This window comes from Poecilia formosa, unplaced genomic scaffold (assembly GCF_000485575.1).
Source record: "Poecilia formosa unplaced genomic scaffold, Poecilia_formosa-5.1.2 Scaffold99, whole genome shotgun sequence".
In the NCBI taxonomy this organism is placed as follows: Eukaryota; Metazoa; Chordata; class Actinopteri; order Cyprinodontiformes; family Poeciliidae; genus Poecilia; species Poecilia formosa.
The window spans coordinates 1,062,217-1,076,303 of NW_006800038.1; the positions used below are offsets into that span (position 1 = coordinate 1,062,217).

Consider the following 14,087-nt stretch of genomic DNA (forward strand, 5'->3'; position numbering starts at 1 on the left):
GGCTAAAGGTTCAGGCTAATCAAACTCCAAGGGCTAAAGGTTCAGGCTAATCAAACTCCAAGGGCTAAAGGTTCAGGCTAATCAAACACCAAGAGCTAAAGGTTCAGGCTAATAAAACTACAAATAACTTAAAGTTCAAGCTAATCAAACTCCAAGCGGGCTGAACTTTAAGGGTAATATGATGGAAATATGCTAATGATCAAAAAAACTAAAGTTTACATGACTTGACATCATCAGTATATCAACATGTGAAAAGCAGTTCAAGATTTAGCCAAATGGTCCCTCCTTCAAGTGACTTAATGACAGTCACAACAAAGTTCCCACTTGAACAGAATCACTTTAATCTGGAAATTTAAGATTTTAGCTTAATGCAATTAAAATAATTTTTCTTGAAGAGATTGAGCCGTAAAACATCCAAGCATAATCCAACCAGTTTCACTTGATTAATATGTTACTTAATATTTGGATCACTTACTCTGAAGTGAATAGCTTTGAAATGGAAAGGTTTATATTTCCACTTAGCTGAAGGTAAAAGGTCTTTTACTTTAGGCAAAAGTAAAGTAGATCAGTAAAAGATAAATTAAGGCCCTTTGGAAGGTCATATTAGGCTCTCTTTTTATAATAAGAGATGCTTAAAGAATTAATTACAGCACAATAAATCAACAAGGTAATTGACCATGATCATAATCATTAGTAGCTAGCTGGACTATTAGGATTAAATCCACGGAGAAAATCCCTTGAGAACAATGCCAGAAGAAATTAAACGCTTGCTTGAAATGTTTATTTTCAGAAAACAACACCAGAATAGTTTGCTGTAAACATTTTTGGGACATTTCTTTTTTTAATCCGAGCTCCCTGACTGCATCTCGGCCAAATCCGGCTCGATTAGATCCCCAACTGGAGGCATATGCTCCAAGTTGCTGAGCGTTTCGTTTCACAAGACGACGACAAAAAGGAGAGGGAACAAAAATACAGACGGCGCGGAAAAATAAACTGACAAACAGGGCCAGACTGGGTCGTCCCATGCTCCGAAGAAAACCCGCTCTGACTTCAGGGTCATGTTCCGCGGCATTAGCGTCTATCTGCAGCTCTCTGTGAACATGCATGGCTGCCTACGTGCTCCGCATGCGTGTTTCCGCCACACAAAAGGCACCGCTGTACCCCCTTTTTGGAGAAATCTCAATATTCCCATCTGAGAGGGAAGGGAAAACATTAGACATGGGATTAAATTTCAAAAAAAAAAAAAAAAAAAAGGCAAAAATGTCTTTCATTTTCTGTCAGAGAAGCTCGCGTTTTATTTCCCCCCTGAATGCGGCGAATGAGGGAGAGGAACGACTCGGATCATTATCCGGGAAATCTAAACAAGCCTTTGCTTTCCTCGAACAGAGCTCTTATTCTATAAGCACTTGAACATGGAGGGGGGATGGGCTCGGAGACACGTGTGTCTCTCTGTGTGTGTGTGTGTGTGTCATCGCAGGGCTCCTAGGTTGAGTCTAAGAATGACAGGGTAAAACACTGCAGGCTCTGTGGAACCCAGGAAACAGCCTAATGTATTTATCCAAACACATATCTGCTGAGAGGCCCCTCTGCTTCCACACAACCCCCGGTTCGACACACACTTCACCTCCGAACACAACGAACGAGGAAAAAAAATTCAACAGGACTGCACAAAAAGCAAAGGAATCAATTTATATCGGAAAAAATCCCAATATTTTTCTAAGAAAGCGAAAATGTAAAGGTTTCACTAATCCGACGCCTGCAGATTTGCAGCTTAATGCATCCAAAAGAAGCAATAAGAAGAACTCCGATTTACGGCTTCAATCTTAAGGCAGCATCACCTTCAATCTGCCTTTATGTGCTGCAGCGAAAATAAACCGTCTGCAGATGACGCTGCATTTTTTTAAGAAATGCTTTGAGCATTTTCTTCGTAGAAGTCCCAAAAATAAATCTGCACAGGCTTTAAAAGATGAACAACCAACTTAGACTAAATGCACAATCGGCAAAATCTGTTCTTCTTTATTGGCTTTGCTTTGATTTACAAGCTGCGTTTCCTTTGAGCGTAAAATTATGCAAACTGGAAATAAAATAAAAAAATCTGCCCAATGGAAACACATCAATTTAAAAGTTTTTGAAATTTGTTTATTTCATAAAACTGCAATAGGAACACTTTTCACATCAAATGTGTCATGTGATCAACAACCAGCTGTTACTACTGGCAGAAATGAAAAAGATGACAGGAAGTGATTAGAGTATGACGGCGCCGCACGTTTTTAATGACTTGTGAACAAACTGGTTCATGCGTAATTTTAATTCCGTTTTTTTTTTTGTTTTTTTTTATTTAATGGAAACACAATTGCAAAATTGTGATTTTTTGAGAACAAAGTTTTGCGCACATTTGTAATGGAAACACAGCGAGTGTTATGACTGTAGCTCCACCCACCATTTTAGTTACTTTGTAACTGCTGTAGCCTGTCCGCTGTGTTGCTGTAAACAGCTACGGTGTCCGCCTCTTAATAGCAGAATCAGTGTATTAGAAGGTTTTAAAATGCTGCAACTTTCCATTATGTCATTCTTTAGGTTTAATGTATTTTTATTAGAGGTACAGAATTTCTGCAGGTTTGACCAACTCAAAATTAAGACTTTTTAAAAACTTTATAAAACCATAATGAATGAAATTTAAGACCTGTAGCGCAACAAATATATAGAAAAGATGATAAACTTACTCACAGATGTAAAAAAAAGCTAGCTAGCAGCTAGTTAGCGGTAGCCTCAACCACCTTGAGTCACAGAGTGCAACGAATACGTCTGTACTTGACTCAAACTTTAGCCTGACTGAAACAAAATGGACACTGAAGTCCCTGTAAACAAAACTGTCCATCAAAAAAATGTCTAGTTGAGACAAAAACACCAGACTGAAGATTTTTATGATCCAGTTTTTGGTAGAAAGAGAGAAAAGACAAAAAACAATTATGCAAAAGGAAATGATTGAGCTTGTTTTTATTTATTTATTTATTTATTTATTATACGATTAATTGATTTCTTGCTTACTGCAACAGGCACTAAATATATAATTTATGCGCAAAGCGACCAAAACTCCCAATGTGCAAAATGGGAAAGATGCAAAATGACCAGCACTCCTTATTATAAACTTTAATTGAACTTGAAAATCTGAGCGACGCTGCATAGCAACCAGATCCACCTTGCTGTTTTTATCAAAACAAACTACAAAAGAATCAAAACAGTGAAATGTCAGCAAAAACTGCATTACTTAGAGTTCATATCACAGCACTGGCACTGTTACTTTTGTTTTATCTAAAATAGAAAAACAGAAGGTGCCCACACTCATATTAAATCCTCTGACCTGGTTTGTCAACTCTTACAAAAACCATTGACATAACAGAGCTTGAAAGGGTTATGTTTGTCTCCGTCTCCACATTCGGCACTCACTGTGCTGGCAGCGAAAGTCTGCAGCTGAGGAATTCCCAAAACAACACAGTGCCACATTTGTGCACGCTTCCAAACGCCAAGAGGAAGGTAAGGCTCCAATTTAGCCGTTTACATAATTCCATCTCCCTAAAATAATCCTGTTTACAAGAACAGAGTGAATGGTGGGAACCATAAGAACCAAAAGAACAATGCTTCAAAAAAACTGAAACTGTAGGAAACAGTTAAAACTTGTGGCCAGGCGCTCTGACTGCCAAAAGTGAAGCTGTGCAGCTGGTCGATCTTTCAGCTCTGAAGTCTGCTGAGAGCTCATCATCCAACCCTGATTCAGTCCAAATTTATTTAAGAATCTAAGCCTTCATTCAACAGGCTTTAGATATATGCAGATGCATTGTTTCTGCACCCTGAACAATTAAACTTTAACATATTTCCGCCACAAAAATTACAAGCATTCTTTTGTAGATGAGGGCTGCTAACCGCTAAACCACAACAGAAGCTTTTATAACATGCTGGAAGTAAAATATATTTTAATTGTGTGGTCAGACTTTAATTATCTTTAATAGAGCTGCAGCTAACGATTATTCTAATGTGCCAGGGTTTTTTTTGTCTGATTAATTGATTAATCTTCAGAAAATCGACAGAATTTGAACCAGGTGAAGCTAAAAATGCCATTTGAATAGGTCTAGGTAGAACACATTTACAGACCAAGAAGATTTTTTCATCTTAAATGCAAAATGTGTAAATTTTTGTACAGTTTTGGCTCAATAACAGCTCTCTGTAGGTTGTTTTTTCAGCAAACCGACTTTTTTATGTCTGTGTATGCCAAGTAACAATTAATTACTAAATTAGTTAACGATTATTTGAATAATCGATTATTCACTATTATTTTCATTAATCATTTCATCCTTAATTTTTTTATATGCCTCTTTACATTGTACTGGAATTAGCTAATCTTTTCTGCACTGCCTCCTGAAGCCATCAAAGTTCAATAAAACTTAAAATGCCACAAAAACGCTCGGCTAAACACAAAGGGTCAAACAGCTGAAAAACGGTTTGGCTGTCAGACAAAAACTGCTCTGATGTGTGTAAACGCAGGGAGGGCTAACAGGTCGCATCGCAGCGACCCGCTAATGAGAAGCCCAACTTTACCACATCCGACCAGCGCGGCCACAAGCAACTGATACAGTAAATATGTGCATCTTAACCAGGCAAAAACTGTGGTGATGCATAGAAAGAAAAAAGGCAGAATACAGAAAAGCTTTGGCTCGTATCGGCAACAGATCACCTTTCTCCGGTCTGTGGTGACTCTCTTTTAAAGTCAGACAAGGCTGAAGGAGTCCAACACATTTTTCCAAGACAGAACTCCTGATTTTTCTAGATTTGTTCTCAAACTTTTCTTTTTTTTCTAGAAACTTCTCACACTCTGCATTTCTACTGCTCCAGGCTCTAAATCTGGAAAGACCAGCGACGACTGGATGGGCAGATGGAAGAACAACTCAAACATTTCAATCAAACTCCATACTGTTCCAGACTTCTGTTGGAATGCTGTTTAAAACATTAAAAACAAGCAACTGACACCTTTAAACTTTACAATCAGAGCTTCTCTCTCTCTGAGCTTCTGTTAAATTTACTTTACATCATCCTGATTGGACTCCTGTTTGAGCTCATTCTGTCCACGTGTTTTTATTTTAGAGCTGTAACTAAAGATTGTTTTAGTAATAAATCACTATCAATTATTCTGAAATTATTCATTATATCTGATAAAAAAAAGTTCATTAAGCTTTTCTTATGCAGCATTAAAAATGCATTTAATCATGCAAATTAAGTAAAAGTTGCTTTTTTAAATAAGAAAATAATTTTATTGGCTAACATGCAACAAAGGCATTCCTTTAGTGAACACTTGACCATTTGTGGCAAAGGATGCATCAACATGTGAAAAGTTCATAATTTTCTGCATGACTTAAAATCAATACAGTTTAGGGCTAGTGTGTTAATTTTTCTATTTTTTATAGAATTTGAATAAGGTGAAGCTAAAATTTTGGGTGAACATATTTATAGATTGAGGGTTTTTTTCATCTTAAATGCAGAATATTTATATGTTTCTACAGTTTTGGTTAATTACTGCTCTGAGGATGTTGGTCTTTCATCAAATAGTATTTTTTGAGTTTGTTTAATCCAGTTAATGATTAATCCAAGTCAGAACTTCTTACTTGGATTACTCCTAAATTAATTGACGATTATTTCAATAATCGATGAAAAGATGATTAAAGATCAGTGAAATATGTCCTCTACTTGATTCTTTGCTTTTGCTAATTAAGAGGAAAGTGGTGCAGAAAACCTTTTTTTACCATCTCTTATTTCCATAATCGATTAATCACGATTAATCGTTCCAGCCTTGAGCATATTAGTCCATTTTCAGGAAATATTTTGTCACAAAATGCAACACATGACCACTTCATGCAGCAATTTGGAAGCCACTGGAAAACTAAGGATCAGAGAAGTAAGTCTTATACTTCTTATACTTCATTTTTTGCCTTTGCAGAGGGTAAATGAGTAAATAATCAATTAATCACGATTGTTTCAGCCCTAGTTTATTTTTGTATTTGTCTGAACCTGCAGGTGTGCTAGACATCAGACAAAAGTTTCCAACTTGTAAAATAAATGCTTGTGCACTTACATGTGGACATGTGGAGGTTGGAAGCGGCTCTGGTTGATGTTGTAATGCGTGAAGGCCTGCGTGGGGTTGGAGCTGTACTCGTCCACCGTGATGGTCACTTTGCCATGAGCCATCCTTCCGCCGTTTGGACATGAGACGCCGTTCGTTCACCGGGATTCAGCAACGAGCCGTGCGGCGGTCATCCTTCGGAGCCGCTCGGTAAGCCCAGGAAGTCTCCCAGCAGCAGGAGCGGCAGCGGGGCCGGCTGTGGCTTCCCGGCCAACCGACCGACTCGACCAACACACGCTGCAGTCTGCACAGACAAGAACACAGCAGCGCATCAGCTGCCAGGGCACGCATCCGAGACAAAAAAATGATAAGTTCAGGGATTCAGAATGAAAATCATTGTTGAAAAAACGTCCAAATATTTTCTACAAAAGGTCCTAAAGAAATGAGAGTGTCCATAAATGTTAGCAATATTAACCTAAAGGTTTTACCATATTTCGTCTTAGGGCAAAAGAGAAAAGAAAAATTACTACGGATGTAATCTGAAATCCACAAAGCTATTTAATTTAAAATATCTAAAAACAGAAACATTGCAGGCAGCAAATTCACACATGAAATGGGCCGATTTCTGCACACAACGAAAACATAAGTGACTCCAATCCCAGAACTGATAGATCGATCAATCAATCAATCAATCATGCATCAACTTTTCAGAGTAAAAGCTACACTAAAATGTTAAATTCAGGTATTCAGAGATAAATTATAAAGTAAAAGTTTGGAGATTGAAAAGGCACAAAAAATCCCAACATTTTCTACGAAGCTCCTAAAAAAATGAGATTATACAGGAATGTTAACAAAATTAAGCTAAACGTTCTTCAGTACTTTTTCCAACTACATCAACTTCTGAGACAAAAAGCTTTAAATTCAATGATTCAGAGATAAATAATAAGCTAATGCTTCGAGGCTAGAAAAGAAAACATTTTTAAAAATCCCAACATTTTCTACAAAAGCTCCTAAAAAGATGAGATTACACAGGAATGTTATCAAAATCAAGCTAAAACTTTTAACATAATTAGAAAAAAATAATTACTCTAGATACAATCTCAAATTCAGAGGTCTATTACATTTAAAATATTTTTTTAAAAGGACAACGCATTCATTAATCTTCAGCAAATCCACGTGTGAAACACGTTGATTTCTGCACCAACTAAAACAAAAGTGCCTCAAATTCCAAACAGATGCAATCAAAAATCAATCAATCAGGGGAGATCTGGCGTCTTTACAGTTTTATTTATAAATAAATCTGTTTAAAAGCTGTAAAATATTGCAGGACAAGATAAAGAGCGACGTCTCTCACCCGGCTGTCCTGCGCGCCTCCTTTCACTCTGACCTTCCTAACTGTGGCAACGTGGCTACCGTGGGTGTTTTATACCAGACGTCCTCATGCTCCCACACGTCAAAGGGTAAAAAATGTCAAAAAATAAATAAAAATCAGCCTTTTTTCCCCCCATAAGACGTAAATCGAAAGGATGCAGTGAATAAGTTGAAGCAAACCTCTCAAAACTGGCCCATTTTCATAAAAAAAATCATGGATTTATGTTTTCTGGGTCAGCTGGATGCTACTTCCTATGATGCATGTAGTTAATTTTAGAATGAGGAAAACACATTTATTCAGATTGGCGTCATGAAACCTGTACATTGAAGTTATTTAAATAGAAACATTACAGCATGTGAATCGAGAACTGTGCTTTTAAGGTTGATTTAACTTCAAAGGAAAGCTATAAATTTCACTGAGGCTTCCCTCAACCCTTGGGGGCAACTTTATGTTTCTACCTGTGTACACTGGGCATTAATAGCAAATAATCCCAAAATTTCAGATTTTTTCATTTCTTAAAGGCCAGGTTTACCATTTAAAGTCAAATTTTTGAGAGTATTATCTGAGCTTTAAGTGCTGAAAACTGCCAGGAACATTGATTTACATTTTCTGTCAATTTGCAAAGATGATACTGCAGATGAAAAAAAAATTTTTTTTAATCTATTTGAAAATAGATTAATGCAAATACATGCTAATCGGATTTTATCTGAGTGTGGGAATGTCAAAAACACTTATTCTGATTTAAAATTTCAGGATAAGTAGCAAAATGCAATTTAAAATTGATAAAGAATGGGTGCAAACTGTCTAGTTTAAAGATCAAATGGAAAGTAGTAAAAAGGAAAAAATAAAACTGGACATTTTCTGCACTATTTTTTATCAACACAACCAAAGTTATAGATATACAAGAAAAAAATAACCTTGGCGGATTAAAATATGATGCAAAGGCTGCACTGTAGTAGTTAAATTAATATTATGTTTATATAATTTTATTTATTTATTTCTCAGTATGCAGCGTGTCTCTGTAGTGTCCATGCTCGTCTGTCCCTCTCTACCTTATGGCTACAGTAGCAGCAGCAGCGACTAGCTCTGTAGCTTAGCCTGCTAAATTGTATTATTATGCACGCTGAAGCTGGAGCTTCTTTCTGGCAGCACAATAAACAGAGAGCCTGGCAGCTAACTTCCCACTCCGGTAAGCAGAAGGAAGCAGCGGAGGGGGGCAGAAGGCGAATAAAATTCACCCTTTCACCATGCAGACACGGCGTGAGCTATACTACACAGCCGCTTGCAGCATGCAAAGAAAGAAAGAAAACTCCGTTCCCCCTTGAACTCTGATCCGTGAATAATATTAATAAATAATAAATTTAAAATAACCCAGAGGTGGTGAGTGTCAAAGCGCCGCCTCGGTAACCTCTGGCTCCTTCCTCGTAAATGACAAGCCACCTTTAAACCGACGGCTTTGTGTCAGGAATTCCTCCCCTCCCTCCCCGTCTCTGCCTCCGCGGCGAGGCTGAAAGGTTGCGCTACCTTCGGGCTGGAGGTTTTTCCGTTTCCCCCTCCTCTCTGGGTGTTGCAGCCGGCCGGAGAACGACAGTCGGGTCGGAGAGGGTCGCCCTCTACGCGGTGGAGGAGGAAGAAGAAGAAGAAGAAGAAGAGGCGATTGAAGAAACAGAAGAAGAAGAAGCAGCGGAGGGACTCGGGTCCATGCGGCGGAGACTCCTGCGCGAGGCGCGACCGTTGGTGGTGGAGGAGGCTGGGCCGGGGCAGGAACCTTCGACCCGGCGGGACCTCGGCTGGCTCTGGTGGAAAGAACCCAGACCGGGAGGAGAGCGAGTGGTAGCGAGCCGGAGCGGAGGGCAAGAGACACTGACAGTTAGCGGGGGAGAGAGAGAGCGAGCAGCCGCGGTGTGTCGGAGGGGGAGCCGAAGTGCAGTGAGTCGGAGCTGCCACTGGGGTCAGAGAGCAGGAGGAGCAGGAGCGAGCACAACATCCCCCCTACCCCACAACCCGCCGGCCGCGCGCCTTTACCGGCGGGCACACGCGCAGCGAGAGGAGGGGGGTGGCGGGGAGAAGCGCTAAGTGGTGCCGCGTTTTGCCTCTGCTGCGTTCACTTGCCGTCGAAAATCACACTTCCTACATCCATTGGAGCCATGAATGACTGTCCAAGCGCAGGTGCATCTCGGTACCATTGGAAATCACTGAAATGTTAATTTATTTCACCAATTCAAACACAAAAACGTAAAGTTATTCAGTAGGTTTAATACTCAGGCTACGGAAAAGAGTTACGGTCACTGAAAAAAACTGCACGCAAAAATCGTACACAAGTACAAATGGCATCCAAGAAATTACTGAAGAGTAAAAAAGTATTTGGTAAAAAGTATACTAAAGTATCAGTTTCTTTCAATAAAAAACAAAAACTGCAGGTGTGTGTCTGTGTCTGGTGTGTTTTTAATTAAAACAGGTTTGTTTTTCATTCAGTAGCAAGAAAATCCAAAAATTTTATTCAAGTACGAGTAGAAATACTTCATAATAAAATTACTAAAGTAAAGATAAAAATGTCGCATAGTAAAAAAAAATACCCCTAAAAGTATTTTTTAAAAGAAGTTACTGAGTAAATGTAACTAGTCACTATCCAACTCTGAAAAAAAATTCTTGTTTATTTTCTAGATAATTACAGAGAATAAAGTCAGTATTTCAAGATTAGTCATTTCATTTTAGAAAAAAATTTTGTTAGCCCTAAACCTTGTTCATACATACGACGGCAAATTAGGGCATCAGAAAATTTGACAATAATGTCAAAATGTCAGGTTTTTTTAAGCCCAGAACATTTTCAAATGTGACTTTTTTCTAAACTGGCGTGTTTCCATTACACTAATTTATTTTGATAATTCCAGTTTGCGCAATTTCAAGGTAAAAAGAAAAATACAGCTAGTATGAACAATTTGATCCTTCAAAGCCCAAAAACTTCATATTAGATTAACTGTTTAAATTTCCCTAAGGTATTATTTGAATTAAGTTTTATGAAATCAAATCTAGCAGGAGAAAAAAAGACTCAAGTTAATTGTCTAGAGCCATGAAGCACAGCAAAGTACTCTGATGTGTGAAATCACTTCTATATAGTAGCTTCCCACCCTGGCTCAGGAAAGAAGTTAAAACTTTTAATCTGACTTTAGTCAGGATGAATTAGTCCTTGCACTGCACAGGTGTTTGTTGAATTCAGCTTAGAAAGATGAACTTTACTCCACCTTTCAAAGTGTTTGTGGAAAAACCACCAGCAGAGACACAATTCACTTGTGCACTGCAAAAACACAAAGTCTTACCAAGTGTTTCTGTCATTTCTAGTGCAAATATCTAGGCAGACATAAAACAAGACAAAATTAACTTACAAGTAACTTTTCAGCAAAAAATAGGAGTTTACTTTGAGTAAGTAATTTATCAATATTTATGAAAAGTTCTAGACTCGGTCATTCTTCCTATTATTTATTTCCTTAAGATGTACTGATGTAATTTAAAAAATGCATTTTTTCACTTAAAACATGGGAAATATCTTGGTATCAGTGAAATAATCTGACAGTGGAACTAGTACTTTTATTTAAATCAAAATTAAGGAATTGCTGACTGATAGTAAGCTCACATATGTTGCTGAAAAGTAACTTCTAAGTTAGTTTTGTCTTATTTCAAGTGTGATAAGATATTTTTCAATAGAAGCTAGTGAAAATAGTTTCTGGTAAGGTTTTGTGTTTTTGCAGTTTACATCTATTTTTCATCCCAGTGTTGTTCTTATAATAAAATCCTTCAACAAAAAAACAGTTGGTCATTTGCCATCGCCTCTGCAAGAGTCAGAAAATGATTTGGAAAGTTACCACAAACTAAAGTACAGATGGCACCAAAAACATGGAGCTCCAAAAATATGTTCTGTTTTATGTGTGGGCTTTATATTATTAAGCTTTGTTTTCAACATAACTCACATTGATTACTGCGTAGTTGAGCTGGAATACCTCCTATTAGGATTACAGATGTGTGGGAAACTGGAGCTGAAGTGAACACAGTGGTGTAAAATAATCCATGATAGGAAGACGGAGCGGCCCCTTTGGGTTTACATCTAAACAATGCTAATTAGTACCAGTGGGAATCAATCCCGCAACCTGAAATGAGGCAACACAGTTTCCAAACTGGGTGAGACCAGCAACTTGCTGACTGGGCATAAAAACAGCATTTTGATCATCAAAGATCATTATTGTTTTTTATGGAATGTTTGCCTTTGATTTCTTTCTGACTATTAATTTTACTGATTTTAGAACTTTATTTTAAAGTGTTTACTTTTGTTTTGTTTTTCATAATTAGAAAAAAATTTTTGGATTTCAGTTTTATTTTTTTTTAAGTCAACTATTTTAGTTTCACTAATCTGCCTCCTGCAAGTCACCATGTTATAACAGACTGAATTCAAGAGCACCTCATATTTTGCTAAATTTATGCGTAGAAAACCATTTATTGTTTTCCTTCCACTTCACGGTTCTCAATCATATTAAGCTCCATTAATATTTGTGCTTTAATAGGCTAACAGGTGTGAAGACCATCACATCATGTGATCAACAACCGGATGTTACTGCTGCATGGCAGAAAAGACGAAGAAGGAAACAGGAAGTGGTAGGAAGATGATGATGCACCATGTTTTTAATGACTTATTGCATGAACAAACTTATTCATGTGATCTTAATTGCATTACTCCTTTAATGGGAACATCACAATTGCAAAATAGTGTCTTTTCAACATTAAAGGAATATTGACAAAGTTTTGCACACATTTACATTGGAAATGCAGCTTGTATCAGTTTGAAATTTAAGCCGTGGATTATTTCTACCAGCTCAATAGCTTCGTTTTTATTACAAATGTGCTCAAAACGTTAATATTACCCTAACGTTGAAAAAACACAATTTTGCAACTGCAGTTTTTACATTAGACAAGAAATGCAATTAAAATCACACGTTCATGTGATAAGTCATAAAAAAACATGTAGCGCCATCATTCTCCTACCACTTCCTGTCTTCTTCTTCATCTTTTCCGCCAGTGGTAACATCTGTATGTCACAACAGAAGTCATCCAAGCAAAAACCTTTAGAATTTTTATTTTTTTATTTTTAATGGACATGTTTTCATTAAGCAAATTTAAGCCAATGTCAAATTGCACTGTTTTAAGGATAATGGAAAAGCAGCTACTGAGTTCAGTCAGGTAAAAGTTGCAGCTGCTTCACCATCACTGGCTGCTGTAGTTACTTTCCAACAATGACCACATGAAACCCAACGGAGTAAAAGCACATTTCCTGCAGAAGGTAAATGATATTTCTAAAACGCCTCCCATTGCAGAGTTCAAAAGCATTTCAAATCATTCAATAGGAGAAAGAAATAATTTGTCAGCGCCAAGGCTGTACCTTTTTAATGTACTGATGGGATTTTTGATGAGAAAAGGCGGTGTGGGACGATCCATAACGGACGCATCTGATCTACATTTACATGTCAGCCATTTGGAGCAGAGCTGCCTTTTTCTAATTTAACTGACATGCTTCAATTTCCTCCTGCCCATCTGCACGTCCCCCACCACAACAACCCTGCAAGTCATTTCCATTTGACTTTTCTCTTATCTGCACAAAGAAAAAAAAAGCATTTCCATCTCGTAGCCGGCGGGTGTTAATGTGAAAGCGGGGTTTAAATTTTATGTGGCAGGGCCACATTTAAACATTTGACCAGCGCTTGTTCTCCAGGCTGCGGATAGAAAACTGATGATAGATATGGGACCAAATGTCACTGAAGAAATGGCTTTTGCCATGAATGTTTTATTCAACCCTGCGTCGCACTGATCACATTTATACAATAGAAAATGTAAATGTTATGCACTGCGCTCAAAAACTCTATATATTTTATGACCTTCCACAAAGAAGGGTGAAATGATTTTCAATCTAAATATGTGTAAAAAAAATGGCGCACATGTTTAATGGGAGAGAAAGAAAAGGAGTGTGCGGCTCCTTCTGGAGGCAGAGGGTGATATTCACTTAACCTGGCGGCTGCGGGAGTTCACCGGCTCCATCCTGGACACATTTATAACCGTATGGTGGCGATGCCCGTCGGGAAACAAACGGAGCTTTCTCTGTGTCTGAAGCTACCTTCACACAGAAGGTCTAGATCCTCAGTTCCGATTTCTTTAACCCCCTGAAACCGGATTTTACAGTTTACTAACTGTAAAATCTCGAGCGCAACGAAACTTCTGTTTTAACAGCTAACGTCCCCAAAGCTAGCCGCATGCGCAGAAGAAGAACGTTGACGTCACACAGCAGCGCTCTGCTTACGGAAGTAATAATGGATGGAGCCGTTTGTGGATCGATTTTAAAACTTATTCAGCAATAAGAAGCGATAGAAACGTTACAAGATTATGAAAACACGAAAGAAGCTGATAAAAAGATAACACAACTAATAGCCATGGCTCTTTGTTTAGAATTGACTGCAAACAGGAAAGTCTGTTGGGATTTGTAGTTGTAACTAGGAGGTGTGGGGTTTAGCACATTTCCATTGACCATAGAATTACGCAAAATAACTACGAAAATAAATGTTCTTAATG

General features: G+C 38.0%; 1 protein-coding gene across 2 annotated transcripts in view; it reads right to left on the reverse strand.

Annotated features, from left to right (window-relative positions):
* The window catches only part of mpped2a (metallophosphoesterase domain containing 2a), a 71,474-nt gene extending 61,999 nt beyond the window's left edge, over positions 1 to 9,475 (reverse strand). Inside the window, exons 1-2 of one of the 2 annotated variants that reach the window (XM_007558783.2) lie at positions 9,006 to 9,475; positions 6,122 to 6,413 (exon numbers count right to left, since the gene is read on the reverse strand). In XM_007558783.2, the coding sequence (XP_007558845.1) occupies positions 6,122 to 6,234 (113 nt within the window). In that variant the 5' untranslated portion in view covers positions 6,235 to 6,413; positions 9,006 to 9,475. Of the gene's footprint in view, positions 1 to 6,121; positions 6,414 to 7,463; positions 8,107 to 9,005 lie in introns of those variants that run through there. The other variant, XM_007558784.2, reaches the window with a different exon arrangement.
* Positions 9,476 to 14,087: the final 4,612 nt, after the last annotated feature.